General features: G+C 44.4%; 1 protein-coding gene across 1 annotated transcript in view; it reads left to right on the top strand.

Annotated features, from left to right (window-relative positions):
- PEPD (peptidase D) overlaps positions 1 to 15258 on the top strand; it is a 130187-nt gene that overhangs the window by 26829 nt on the left and 88100 nt on the right. Inside the window, exons 4-6 of the mRNA XM_035120425.2 lie at positions 4725 to 4788; positions 9435 to 9482; positions 10855 to 10916. Coding sequence (XP_034976316.1) covers positions 4725 to 4788; positions 9435 to 9482; positions 10855 to 10916 — 174 coding nt within the window. The remainder of the gene's footprint in view (positions 1 to 4724; positions 4789 to 9434; positions 9483 to 10854; positions 10917 to 15258) is intronic.

Below are 15258 nucleotides of genomic sequence, written 5' to 3'. Positions count from 1 at the left end.
AATCTCAAGAGTTCAGTCATCCTGGATCCTGGTTTGTCAGCACATTTACTGTGGGGAATGTGCTGGAGAAGCAGGTTGCTGCCCACACCCCTGCGGTGTCAGCTTTGACAGCCTATCAATCACTTGATGGCAAATGATTGGCAGGTGGTTTTCCCCTGATCACTTGAAACAGTTGGCCCATGGGGTGAGGTGGGATATAAAGATCTGGCCTTCCAGACCAGAAAAGTTTCTCACCCCTGCTCCAGTGTGCACCCCTAAACAACATAATCGTGCCCTTTATATTAAAAACCGACAACCTTCGCAGAACTTTCTTAAAGTGTCTGTTCAGCATCAACAGTTCTAAACAGGAGTCTTTATACTTTGTGGGGGGGGGGAGTTGTTGCAGAAACTTTCTCTTGCACATCCCACCAGTTCTTTTCCAGCAGCATTAAATTGTGTTTTAACAATGCTGTGGTTGCCCTGCCACCCCCGACCACCCACCCATTCTTGAAACGCTTGTATTACAGGGCTTTCGTATAGTAAGTAAATGGGACAAAGGATGCATCACCAGTTTTAATTGTCTGTAGCCGCTGAATGTCTTTAGTCCCACTCTATGACATTTTAATGCTACCTTTAGGACGGTTGCTGACATCAAAAGCCATCTCTGCTCATTGCATTTAAGATGTGCTAGGTGTATGACAACATATATTTTTCCCCAGCCAAAGGGATTCAAGATTATAAGTGACGGCTGTAATTTGGCCTTATTACATATTCATTAAAAACATGCAGGTGGTTGGACTCCTTGAAAGGCTTCTGTTTTCAGCCTGCGTGACGGGGCGTTAATTTCGCCTCTCTCTTTTCTGAGCAGTGCATTAGTGGACTCTTTGGTTTGCTGTAATGAAAATTTTATCTGCACCTCTCTTGCTACAGTCCTATATTCAGTTCAGTTTTTACATGGAGGGCCTTCATTGGGCTGTTCGTCACTCTTGCAAAACAGGGCTTCTCTAAAATGTTCAGTGTTCTAAGCAAAATGGCGGCAACCCTCCTTTTTCCTGTGCTGCTGTACAACACTTGTTGCATTTAAATTTACTTATTGATTATTTTTTAAAAAAAACAGCAGTAGTCAGCAACTAGATAGAAATATGCACAACTGCGCAGGATTGCAGATTGTGAAAGTGGGTTAAAATCAGTTTCTTTGAGAACTTGACTTCCTTTTTTCCAAAAAAAAAATAGCAAGTTTCTGGCCCTGGGCCTCTGGAGATGCACTTGAAAAATATACATGGAAATGCATGCTGGAATTTCAGGAGCCAGAGAGGTGGTCTGCGGCAAGAATGCTCTGCCCTTCATGGCTTCTTGCCCAGCTGCAAGGCTAGCAAAACTAGAATAAATTATGCAAAAAAAACCCAAAAACCTGCAGGATAAATTGTACAAAAATAGCACGTGTGCAAACTGTCCTGTTTGCATAATGTGTCTGTGCAGACTTCACTTGTTGCAGGGTATGGATTTCCTGGATGCTGGGCCTTAAACACAGAGATGTGCTTAGTCTCCCTCATATTGTTCTGCTGCCTGTTCTTCTTTCCTTTTAGAATCATGGAACTGGAAGGGACTATGGTAAGGTTACCAGACGCCCCCGTTTCCCGGGGTCAGTTGCCGGATTTACAAATCAGCCCCCTGACAAAATCCATCTATATAGTAGGAAGTTGAAAAGTATCCCGGATTCATTGGAAAAAATCTGGTAACCTTAGATTATGGAGGTCATCTATGCCAATCCCCTGTGCCCTGTGCAGACTCTGCAATGCAGGATGTAACTGTAGCATCCACCATCCCACCTCTGCTTAGATGCCACCAGTAAAGGAGAAAGGCAAGAACTCTGGCCACAAAAGTAAACTTGTGTTGGACTATTAGTTCGAATGTTTCAATTTTTCCACATAGACTCTTATGGATAGATTTATTTCTTGAAGTTTATATGCCAGGTGAAGTTAATGTGCCAGGACAAGGCCCTTCAGCAAATAGTCTTAAAGTCAACGTGTACTTTAAGACTATTTGCTGAAGAAGAATTTTCAAAACAGAGACTATTTGGAAAAATTGAATCATTCGAGCTATTAGTCCAACACAAGTTTACTTTTGTGGCCAGCGTTCTTGCCTTTCTACAATTTTCTATGTAAGCTTCAATCAAGAACTCCAACTTCTTTAGTTACCAGTAAAGGAGAGCCCACCACCTCCGAGTGCAGTCTACCTACTCCACTGTCAAACCCCACTGTTATCCTTAGGAGGTTTCTACTGCTGTTTACACTGCTACCCTGCAATTTCCACCCATTAGTTCTTTCATCATCATCATGACTGCCACCACTCAGCAGGCTCCAGGGCTGGTGACAACAATTTAAAAATCAGATTTAAAAACAGTTAAAACAAATTACAGTCACCGGAAGAAGGTGGGTCCTGAAAAAACACAACTCACAGGTCCAAGGCGAGAGTAAAAAGATGTGTCTCCAGCACTCAGCGCTGCACAGTGAAGGTGCAAAACACACCCCTGTGGGGAGCTCCACAACTCAGGGGCTGCCACAGAGAATGTCGTGAGGGCAGAGGAGAAACCAACAGGGCCCCCTCTGCCCATCTTAGCACACGAGAGGGTCTATAGGGAAGTGGGCAGCCTCTTGGATCTTCTCAGCCTCCCATATGGAGTAACAGGGAGCCTCTTTGGCGTATTTGGAGACACTGGTCATTTCTCCCATGAATTTAACCAGCTTAAACACAGAGAAGTGCTCTCAGTGATTCCCTGTCCCCCAAGTGAAGTGTCTAATCTCCTGGCTGATCTGCTCTGTGCATCCCAAAGAGCAAGTGTCTGTGCCAATACTGAAGGGTGGATTTGATTAAAGGCTATTGATGCCATAAAAGAAACAAGTGTGGATAATGACCTGCTTTCTCTTTTAATGTTTCTTGTAATCGTGCTTGCGTTAAGCAGCTTTTATAGCTGCCTTTTTAAAACAGGTGGCTCCCCTATCATATTTGGTTGACAAGATGACATTTAAATGACTTTTAAAAAATCATAATTGGCCTTTAAAAGAACCCATCCGCTCTTCAACTTTTTATGCTTTCCCCTTTTTTTAAAAGAAAACAACACAGCTCATCATGTCGGGATGGGGATGGGGAATTGAGTGTATTATTACAATTAGGTTGTGTTTGTCAGAATGAAGATACCTGGATGCGATTTTTCTCACTACACATTTCCTCAGCTTTGGGTAGCTATTCCTCTTCAGATATCTTTCCAGTCTGCAATGCTCGCACTTCTGCCACACGGCACGAGGCAGAAGCTGATCTGGAGGCCTTTGGCAAAGGCATTTGTGTATGTTTGAAATTCAGGAATATGTCAGACCTTTGGCCCATCTACTGCATTACTGTCGACACTGACTGGCAGTAACTCCCTGAGTCTCCCCCACTTTTTTTACCGTCTGCATACCGTGTGCTCTACCACTGAACTACAACAACTCCATCTTGTGACTAAAATGAGCCAGCCTTTTTCCTCTTCGCTCACCAGCCTTTTGAAACTGAAAGGTTTGCTCAGAACAAGCTTTTACTATATTGGTGTTGGACCCTTGCTATGTTGTCACATATTCTGAAATACGCCTCGCCACTATGCTGGACACCCTGTGGTGGCAAGGGCACCTTTCTTCATATATGATGAGGATGCAAAAAACTTTCACTTTGTTAGCAGTTTATATTCATGGACCTCTCTCCAGTAGCCCAACCAGCTGCTGATCTTGGACCCAGTATTAGCTTTCCTGGCCACTGCAAGCGACTCACATCCCTTAAATCCCACCCTTGTTCACAAAGAGTTGCTTGCAGTCAGACTCGAAATTGTCAAACATTGGGAGTCTGCATGGGGTCTCTCTAGGGGTGGATGGGAGGGCATGGGGCATTGCCTTGCCTGAGCATGTAACCCACCACAGGGTGGTTCTAAGAGGGGTTTCAAAATGAGAGCATTTTGATGTTGTATGGCTTCTGTTAATATGCTTTATCAAGAACAATAGAATTCTGCATCAACCCTCAGTGACACATACCTCTATGTGCCGAGGCTGCCTTTCTTCCAAATTGTGTAACTCCTGCTTCCAAAAGTTTGTTTTGCAGAATCTTATTATATGTCTGCAAAAGTCTACTGAACCTTCTGTTCATTTTATCCCAGCTGTAATAATGTACTGCACAGAGTTGTTATTTGTTTCCTTACTGTTTATTTTGTTTATATAGTGTTGTTTCTGAAAACTCAATACACACTTTTAAAAAAAAAGTTGGCTCTGCATTTTGAGACATTTTGGTTAGCCCTAATAAATACCATGCCTAACCATGGAATTTAGAAAAATATGGTAACTTAAGACTTCGCTCAAACGTGGATGCCTAGTGTTAATGATCCCTTAAAAAATGTCCTGTGTGTCTTACCCCTGTTTAGATACCATTTCTTAAAAATGGGGTTTAGGGTCCTAGGAACACCTGTACCATATGATAATATACCAAACTGCTGTTGTTGACTAGGCAAAAAAAAAAGTATATATTGTAACCCAAAACTGGTGGTGATGTGTGATTGCTCTTTGGGTTTTCATATCTGTAGCACTCATTGTCCTTCATTTTCTTCCTTTGTGCATTGAATCTGTCTTGTGAAAAGAAAAGGGGGTATAGTAACATAAAGCTGATAATAATACATCAAGCTGTTCTCTTACTGGCAAAATAACCAGTTGTCTCTTTGCATTCTGAAGGATCCAGCCTCCTGAATTCTTCAGGCAGAAGTATGCTGTCAATGAAGTTCGGTATACAGATGAGGTGAGTGTTTTGCCTTTGCCAAGATCTTGTGAAGCTTTTTTGGGGGGGGGGCAAAAATATTGGGTAGATAAGTATTAGCCTTTCCAGTTTGAAGAGAAGCTGTTGGAAAGTGGTATTTGTTGCAGTCACTGTCTGGGATCCCGCTAACTACTTGAGGCAAGTGTGTTAGAATTATTATTTTTTATCTCTCCCCCTTTGACCCTCAAACCCGCCTTGCTATTTCCCTACATGCTTTTGAAAGATTTCTCTTTTGTGGAAATTGTTTGCTTTGCTGGTGAGAGGTTTGCAGTTTGTGCAAAGAGATACCGTACCCAAAACTCTCTTGGTGCACAGGCCTAGTTGGGAAGGGCCAGTGTACCTCTGTGGCAGAGCATCTGTTTTTTATATACAGTGTCCCTAAGTTCAATCCTAAATGGCATCTCCAGGTTGGACTGGAAGAGACTCTGCCTGAAACCCTGGAGAGCTGCTGCCTATTAGTATAGACCAGGGTTTCTCAAACTTGGGTCTGTAGCTGTTTTTGAACTACAATTCCCATCATCCCTGACCAGTGGTTCTGCTAGCCAGGGATGATAGGAGTTGTAGTCCAAAAGCAAACTTGGAGACCCAGGTTTGGGAAACCCTGGTGTAGATAATGGTGGCTTGGGTGGACCAATGACCTGATTTGGTGTATGGCAGCTTCCTCTATTCCATAGGGCTCTGGTTTCTGAGAGTCTGTGTCTCCTCCTGGGTACCCTTATCACCACCACCTACTTTTTTTGGGTTGAGCACCAGTACCCATTGGATGTGGTGTTCACATGGGCTCAACAAACATGTCTTGACACCAGTGTTTTACTGATACTTTTCATACAGTTTCCCCCCTGAAGCTGCCTTAACAGAATCAAACCTCTTGGAGCATCTGAGCTCAGTACTGTCTGCACCAAGCTTTGCCAACCTCCAAGCATATTGGGCTTTTGTTGTTGTTTAGTCGTTTAGTCGTGTCCGACTCTTCGTGACCCCATGGACCATAGCACGCCAGGCACTCCTGTCTTGCACTGCCTCCCGCAGTTTGGTCAAACTCATGTTCGTAGCTTCGAGAACACTGTCCAACCATCTTGTCCTCTGTCGTCCCCTTCTCCTAGTGCCCTCAATCTTTCTCAACATCAGGGTCTTTTCCAAGGATTCTTCTCTTCTCATGAGGTGGCCAAAGTATTGGAGCCTCAGCTTCACGATCTGTCCTTCCAGGGAGCACTCAGGGCTGATTTCCTTAAGAATGGATAGGTTTGATCTTCTTGCAGTCCATGGGACTCTCAAGAGTCTCCTCCAGCACCATAATTCAAAAGCATCAATTCTTCGGCAATCAGCCTTCTTTATGGTCCAGCTCTCACTTCCATACATCACTATACATCACTACAACTCCCATTTACTCTAAACTCCGGCCCAGAATATCTGGAGCAAGGCTGACAGAGCCTGTTATTTATTAAATTGGTATACCGCCCTTTGCGACAGATCCCGTCTACCTAATGCTAAAAAGGTGTGACGGTTGCCCCCCTTACGCTATTATTAAAAGAACACCTAGGGAACCCGCCTTCTCTCTCACTTACTAAAGGAACTCCTAGGGAATCCTGAGGTAAAACCCACCTCCCTATTTCCCTACAGATCATTTATAAACACCTCTTCAATCTTGGGTTTACTAATAAGTGGAGTTTGCTTCCAACACACGTGGCCAGGTATCTTATGAAACTCGAGGCTGTTTGTGCGACTAACCCCTTTGTCCCCAGTGAAGAGATTCCCTCAGCTTGAAATCCCTCACTCTGAAAGCTTGCCTATCTGCTTAGGCAACTTAGTGATACGCTGGGTCATCCACCTTCAGCCTATACCGTGTTACTCAAGGACACAAATTTCTTGAGGGAAGTTTTGTCCTTTAAAGAGCCTCCACCTATACTGTTTTCGATACCGTGCTGGAAATAAGAAAGACGATTTCTCCTTGGCACATAAACGATGAAAGTTTATTAACTTAAATTCATAATGGTTGCTTTATAGATCCATGCGTGTACAAGCTTCGTTACTGTCATAAGTTATTGCTGTCAAACACGTAATATGGAACTTGCTTATTCCTCATCTAAACCCTACACTACCCTGACCCTGCAACCACCCACGCTCCCACTCCCTTGTGCTCTCCAATGGACAAAACGGCTCCTCCCTCCTTTTAAGCTCCAAGCAGACCCGCCTCCATTAGAATGTCCAGTCAATCAGGCTGGATGTGGGTTTAACCCTTGCAATGCCAGGCTCAATTTTTTTATTTTTTTAAACTATGTCAATTCGTTACACCCTTCATCTGTAGATCTCAGAGCGGTTCACAACAAAAGCTCTCATAGTGGCAGTTGGCTCTCCAGGTTTCTGGCAGAGGTCTTTTTCCCAGCCCTATGTGGATATGCCAAGGCTTGAACCTGTAACTTGTAACCTTCAGCATGCAAAGCACTGAGCCCCGCCCTGAGCTATGGTCCTAAATGGGGCACAGCCATAGGTCAGTGGTAGAACATCTATCTTGCAAGATGTTCAGTCCCTGGCATCTCCAGGTAGGGTTGAGAGAGACTGCTGCCTGAAACCCTGGGGAGCTGCTGCCGGTCAATGTAGACAATACTGAGCTAGATGGACCATTGGTCAGTATTGGGCAGCTTCCTATGTGTTCCTATGAAGCTGCTTTTGATGGCAATAGTGCAGGCTTGTTGTGGCAGAGAGTCTGTGAACCAGTAAGTTCAAGTGTTGCGTCTCGATGTGAACTTTCCTTGGGCAGCCTCTTTGGCCTGAAAAAGGAAGATTGTAAAAAAAAACCCTCCATGCACGTGACATGCTTTGAGCACTTTCCTAAAGCCCTGTAAAGATGCTCATTAATATTATGCAGCATACAGTAACTGCCCTTTCCTATCTAACCAGGCAATTGCTGTGTTCTCCTTATGCCCCCTTCGTGTGTTCTGGGTTCTTCCTACCTACTCATTCTGTGTAGGGCACAGAATGAGATTTCAAAACAAACAATTTCTCTTGCTCTTCAGGGCCCCTAACCCTGGTGTGTCCCATTCTACTTTAAAAAAAACATATTTCGGGGGCTGACATTTGAAACGCAGTTTGATTCTTGAGATGAGTATCCCTCTGAAATAGCATTGCGCTAATCTATTCATTCCCTCTGCTGCAGCTACTGAGGAGGTTTGCTGCTTGACATATCTGGATTGGAATCGTGGTTTCTTGTTATCAGGCTTCATGTGTCGAATACAGAAGTGCTAGTTAAGGGCTTCTTATCTGCTAGAGTGGATGACAAGTGATTCCCGGCCAGAAATTTGTGCGTTGTTGCTGAGTATCAGCTATATTGACAATTTGTCAGAGTGTCATCAGCAAACGCTATGCTTACCCTGATTCCGTGCTTAAACTGTTGTGTGGGACCAGGCTGGGGGCGGGTGGAATCAAAGAGATGTGGCTTTCCTTCATGCTTTGGAAATCCAGTGGCTGTTGCCAGAGCTGCAGAAATACTTTCTCGGTGATCTGCTGCCGTGAAGTCCTTTAAACATGTTTCCATTCTACAGATACTGGAATACAGCCTCTACATAGGAATATAGGAAACTGCTTTAAAGTGAGTCTGACCATTGGTCGATCTAACTCAGTATTGTCTACACTGACTGGCAGCTGCTCTCCCAAGATTTCAGGCAGAGAGTCTGTCCCAACACTACCTGGAGATGCTGCCGGGATTTGAACCCGAGGCCTTCTGCTAGCAAGACAGACACTCTTCTGCAGAGCTGTGGCCCTGCCTCTAGTCTTCAGGCTTGCCTTGCTGAGATCCTCCAGATTTATTGACTTTTAAAAATGGGCTCTGAAGACCTGCCAGTCTAGTTAGAAAGGCTTTTGATACTTAATGTGCATAATGGATTCCCCAGCCCCCTTTTTTTGTTGTTGAATTAGGAGTTTGTGTTACACTGCGTTAATGGTTAGTGAATGTTGAATGGTTTGTGTTTGCTTTGCTGGGATGCTGCTGCGTCTTGTGTACGTATAATTATGTGGAGGGAAATGTCATTTGTCTGTTTTAATAACAACTTTGCTGTGAGTGGCTTTGAGCTCAGCTTTGTTGGAAAAATAGCACACAAATAATTTCATTGGGCCTTTTCTTAACTGCAGCCGTTGGTTGGGCATGTGTATGTGTACGTACCTGCTGTTCCTGGTGTGCTGTTTCTTTTGCTGACTGTTTCTGTTTTTAGAATTGTATATAAGTGTGTGTGTGTTTTTCTTTTTATCCTATACACCACCTTGCGTATGCCTGTGTTATAAAAAAGGGCAGGATATAAACCACAAAATAAATATGCAGTGCCTTCCTATCCATGGACCTGTCTGTTGAGATGCTAAGAAATGTTTATGAACGGTCCATCTCCTTAGAAAGTGATCAAAAGGAAAACAGAAAATGGTCGTCTCAGGGATTTGATGGGATCGGTTGCTGAAAGAGTATAATCATGACAGCAGGTGACTAGATGGAATGTGGGAATGGTCTGCAGAAGTAGTATGAGTGTGAATAGGGCACAGAGCTGGTTGGGCATGGGCAGTAGAGCTCTTGCAAGTTGGCACTATTGTGAAGCTTCCTTGTGCTGGTGGGCAATCAACTGTCCATGATTCTTCTTCTTACTTTGCAGATTTCCAGTGTTCTGGCTTCAAAGAACCCTTCAGTTCTTCTTACTCTGGTAAGTGACATCTTGTGTTCTTAGAAAGAATTGACTTTGGAGAAACTTACTTGCAGACTAGAGCAGCCTTTCTCAACTTGGGGTCCCCACCTACTGTTGGACTCCCAAACTCCCATCAGACTCAGCAAGAATTGTTGTCCACTAACATCCGGGGACCTTACAAAATGTGATAATCTAGTCTTCTGTAATAGAAGGAGTGTTGTTGCTGGTTTCAAATAAAAGCGTGTTGATTTTATTATTACTGAAGCAATCTTAAGAGACACAATCTATAAAGAAAATGGGTTTGGGCAGGGAAGAGGACAACAGCCAAGGTCGGGTAGCAACCAACCTCACCTGTAGCCAGGTGGAAATGGCTCCTAATGGCCATTTCTGGCTTGTGTGTTTGGGAACATTATTCAGTGGTAGTTATTGCTCACCGTCAGGCTTGATTTTAGGAGAAGCTCAGGCTGTTGGGTAAGACTGGAGGAAGGGGAGTTTTCCAAGTTAACCCGGTTTGACTGGGAGCCAGTTTCAAATTCCATGTAGGGCAGTCTCACAACCTTCAAAGGGTGGTGATAGTGGCTGAGAATTGTATGCAATCCAGGAATGGAAAGCCCCTTTTACACGGTGCTTTTTGAACATATGAAAACCACTTGTTTCCTGGGTGTTCTGGAAGAGTGACCAAGATACAAGGCTGCTTAATTTACATGGCCTATTCCCACATCTTTGGTTTTCAACCATTCTTACATCTGGGGAATCAATATGGCCTGTACTTGGTTCCTAGTCACTGATTAAGACTTAGGCTTAGGCACCCTTCAGCACATGCCCTGTGTGACCAGAATAGCTTACAATAGCCTACCTATTGAAGGAGTATCTCTACCCCCATCGTTCTGCCCGGACACTGAGGTCCAGCACCAAGGGCCTTCTGGCGGTTCCCTCGCTGTGAGAAGCCAAGTTACAGAGATCTAGGCAGAGGGCCTTCTTGGTAGTGGCCCTCCCACCAGATGTCAGAGAGAAAAACAACTACCAGACTTTTAGAAGATATCTGAAGGCAGCCCTGTTTAGGGAAGCATTTAATGTTTAATAGACTATTGTATTTTAATATTCTGTTGGAAGCCGCCCTACAACCTGATGCCCTTCGGGTGGTTTGAGCTACAGGCAACATCCCACTTGCGCGGGATCAGCACATGCGCTCACTCTGACATGCACGCCGTTTTCAGTGCCGAAAGGGGATGGGCCAGGGGGATGGGAGTTGTAGTCAGAACATCTGACGGGTTTCTTGTTTGGGAAGGCTTCCTTGCAGAGTGGGATGCCTCTTTTGTAATTTCAAGACTGAAGCAGCTGTTCTTTTGTTGATAGCCATAGTTCAAACACTTTTGCCTTTCTTCTCCAGCGAGGAGTTAACACTGACAGTGGAAGTGTCACCAGGGAAGCTTCATTTGAAGGAATCAGCCAGTAAGTTACCTTGCGGGTTTGTGTGTCAAACAAAGTGTTAACCAGCTAATGATTTGAACACCATATAACCAGTCGGGGGAATGATCAAGTGTCCATTAGAAGATGGCCCGGTGTATAGACTGTAAGCCTGTCATGGTGTCTTGATTATATGAACAATGATGTGTGTTTTTTCTGGCTTTATATAATATGGGCGGTATTCAGCTAACATTTACTCAGAGTAGAGTAGCCCACTGAAATGAACACGTCTAAAGAGTCTACTCCGTGTAAAAGTAGTTGAATATTGTGTTTTATATACATAGTTTTTTTTAATTTGTGTTTTATATACATTGTATTTGCAATTGAAAAGTGCTTTGTTGTATATCTTTTAAGTTGTTGCATAGGCACCTAACCACAAGAAATACATGTTTGACCTGACAATATGTCCCAGGATAGTAGTTAGCCAGTTATGTGAAGCACTGACTAATTAGGCTTCAGCCTATGGCTGAATCCGCTCCCCCACTCCTGCTTTTTTATGACCCCCACCCAGGCTCCTCCCAGGCAGTAGTGTGGACTTTGGCCTCAACAAGATTAGGCCCCCCCCCTGCACGGCAACATTATCAAGTATTATGCTCACATCGCGCATAAGAGCATAAGAAGAGTCTTCTGCATCAGGCCAAGAGCCTATCTAGTCCAGCATCCTGTTCTCTGAGTGGCCAGCCAGATGCCTGTGGGGAAACCCCCAAACAAGGGGCATGAGATTGCTCTCCCCTCCTGTGGTTCCCAGCAGCTGGTATTCAGAAGCATTTACGGCCTCAGATTGTGAAGGCAGCACATACAAAACAACACCATCACGGACGGCAGGGCAGAAACTTGTTAATTTTAAAACTAAAGCTGGGGCAAACACCTGAACTATTCAAAAGCTTGTTCTCAAAAAGCTTACAAGTGTGTAACTTTTGCAATTCTGGGCATGAAGTGTGCATATGGGAGGAACTTCCTGGAGTTGTGGCAGCTTTGATGCACTCTTTTGACACACCCAGAACCCCATATTCTGTGGGTCATTCTAGAGATGATGGTGGTAGCTTCCATTTTCCATGTGCTACCTGAGATTCTTCCCTCCAGCCCAAGTGCCTCTTGGAAGAGTGTGACTTTGTCCTTTGATCTTTAGCTTATTGGAAAGAGACTTCCAGCTGTCCGCCGCCTTCCTCTCCATGGGTTTGCAGAGCAGAAAAAAACTGATCTTCTCACTGCTGTTTGACAGCTGTAGATCACTTGTGTCAGGAGCGGGATACCCACTGGTGTAGTACTGAGTGCCCTGCTGCTTTTTGCAGGACAGAATTGATGCCCTTAATCGCTTGTTAGAGTGCTTCTCCTCTCCTCTCGCCGTCCCACTTTATCTCTCCCAGTCTTGGCATTGGCCTCTCAACAGTCTGTCAGCTTTGTCATTTAAGGCATATAATTTCTTTGACTGCCTTGGAGAGAGTTGACACAGAGTACTTTGCAACTAATGAAGCTACAAGGGAGGAAGCTTGGAATCTGCTCTCAACTTTTGCTTCTGGGAGAAAACTTGTTGCTTTGTTTGCTGTGCAAAAGCACTGTGCTCCTGAACTGTCATTTTCTTCTGTAAAAAAGAAAATAGATGCACTGATCTGAATTTTTTTAAAAAAGAAGCAAGAGTTTTTTCTTTCTCCCTTGTTCCTCTTTTATTTAAAGTGCTTCCCAAGGCTTTTGTGAAATGTGAAGGGCAATGAATAATAGAATCATAGAATTGTAGAGTCAGAAGGCACCCAAGGGGGCATCCGGTCTGACCCCCTGCAATGCAGGAATCACAGATAAGGATGCCATCCTTGTTTGCTGAAGGCAGCCAAAAATACAAATTGGTGTAATTATTATTATTATTATTATTATTATTATTATTATTATTATTATTTACACCCTGCCCATCTGGCTGGGTTTCCCCAGCCATTCTGGGCGGCTTCCAACAAAATATTCAAATACAATAGTCTGTCAAACATTAAAAGCTTCCCTAAACATGTGGTGTTAGGGTGAATAACATCACTTTCCATTCTTCTACTCCCAACTTCATCCTCTTGTTAAAAATACTATTCAGCGTTTTGTTCGGTGGGCTACAATTCAACCTTCTGCAACCTGTGCAAATTTTGTACTGCAACTCCCATCAGCCCAAGACAGCACAGCTAAGTGAAGCTGGGGCTGATGGGAGTTGTAGTCCAAATCATCTGGAGGGCACTAAGTTAGCGAAGGCAGCTTTTGTGTTTTTCCTTCTTGGGCTCCCTCTCAGGTGAGGGATTTGTCTTGGATTATTTATTTGACTTTTTGCAAGGTGCTGAGGCTTTGGGCAATTTGGTTCCTGTGGCCACAGTGCCCGGTCCCACTAAAAAGAACAGGATGTGTTCTTCTCTGTTCTTTGTTCCTTCTTAAGGGAATTGAGGGAAGCGGTAGACAGTGCCCCTTCATAGTGCTGCAAAAGACCTATTTTGGCCTTTGCAAACGTTTTATTTCAGCATTGGTCTCAGCAGATCCTTTTGACTACAACTGTCATGGCCGTCCCCATTTTATTTTTTATCCCGCCCTGCGAAGCCTTGCCTTCTTCCATCCTTGCCACGTCTCAGAACGTCTCTCAAGAGCTGAACTTTGTTCTCTGCTTTTCAGGCTCTCGCTCTCTGTCTTCTGTTGAAAACTGTCTCTTCTTGTGCTGCTTGCTATCCTGCCGTTCCCTTTTTCAGCCTCTGGTTGAAGAGCTTCTGGATTGCTGGTGGTCTTTGACCTTTCATTGTTTTCCGCGTGAAGGGTAAGTTGCACACAGAGAGAGGCTCAGGCCAGGCACACACAGGCAGAGGGAAGGAAGAGAGACACAGGCACCTGCGTACATGCACATTCTCTCTCTCACTCACATCCGCACATGCTTCCTCTCTCACACGCAACACTTCTGAATGCCAGTTCCTGGAAACGGCAGGAGGAGAGAGTGCTCTTGTGCTTGAATCCTGCTTGCAGATTTCCCACAGTTATCTTGTCGGGCGCTGTGAGAACAGGATTCTGGACTAGACGGCCCACTGACCTGATCCAGCAGGTTCTTCATATGTTCTTATGGGGGAGAAGATGGCTATCTGAATCTGGCTAGTGTTGTCATAAGCAAGGAAGTTTCTTCTGTCTTGTGGTTTCGTAAATTCAGAACAGTGATCCCTGGTCACAGGAGAGGAGCCAGAGATAGCAGGTCTTTTCCCCTTGGAGTACTGTGAGAATTTTCCCCCAACATGCGCTGTCACCTGAACAATGCCGAGCTCTTCCCTTGAACAGGAGAGCCAGATAGCTGTGAGGTCACCACTGATTTCCCTTTTCCCAGCTCCCAGTTGGGATGCTCTCTCAATGATCTCTTAAATGTTCAATTCTCTGGTATTGATCTGGATGCCAGAATTATACCCTGCTATTCTGTGTGCAGCTCACTTTCCTGCATCTCCTGGTTTCCTTCGTCATTCATTAAGATCATGGTGGGACGCTCCAACTCAAAATGGAATCCAGGCTTTTGTTCACTGAACTTCATAGACCAAATGCACCGTTTTGTTCATCAATGGTTTTTGTATTCGGTTGCCTTTAAGCTTAACTAGCTTTTGCATCCTTCCCCCCCCTTTTTTTCTTCTTCTTCTTTTGTGCTGAACCATAGCAGGAATAATAGTCCCTAAACCCACCTACTGGAAAGGAAAGTGTTTCATTCGTGTTCAAAGCAGGCAAATCTCATTAGCCGAACTGCTTTTTTCCTCCTGGTGCCTGACTGAGTTCTGTAGAGGGCCTGAATTGTGTGGCTTGCTAGCTTCATTTTCTCATGCGGTGAGGTGTTGAGATGGAACACAGGCTAAAACAGAACACCTTTGCAGCAGAGGTGTTGAGCAGTGAGGCTGGAAAAATCCCGCTTGCATCCAGAAATTGGATGCTGGCTTCTAAGAATGTGAAATACCTCTTCAGAACTTTGTGGGGCTGGAATTCAAGCTTGCAATGGTATCTTAGAAATTGTAATATGTTTCTCTAGTCCATGTTGGTGGAGGGAGAGCCTTGGATTTTGAATGCCACCACAAAAAGTCCTGGGTTGCTACATCTCCTGGCAAAGTGGCTACTCTCTCTCTTGTGGGTGCTTATTCATCACCTTTATATCTCTTTCTCTCTCCCTCTTGCTTTGCTGTATGAAAATATATGAATACATCTTCATTTCAGCTGAAATCACGGCTGCCTGCTTTCGCTCCAACTTCCTTTCCCCCTTTATCTCAGAGGCCACCAATGTGATGCCAATATGCCCCACTGATGCTGTACTGTTTTTAATATTCGGTTGGAAGCCGCCCAGAGTGGCTGGGGAAAC

This window comes from Zootoca vivipara, chromosome 6 (genome assembly GCF_963506605.1).
Source record: "Zootoca vivipara chromosome 6, rZooViv1.1, whole genome shotgun sequence".
NCBI lineage: Eukaryota > Metazoa > Chordata > Lepidosauria > Squamata > Lacertidae > Zootoca > Zootoca vivipara.
The sequence above is the reverse complement of the archived record's forward strand: the minus strand, read 5'-3'. Positions and strand labels throughout refer to the sequence as shown.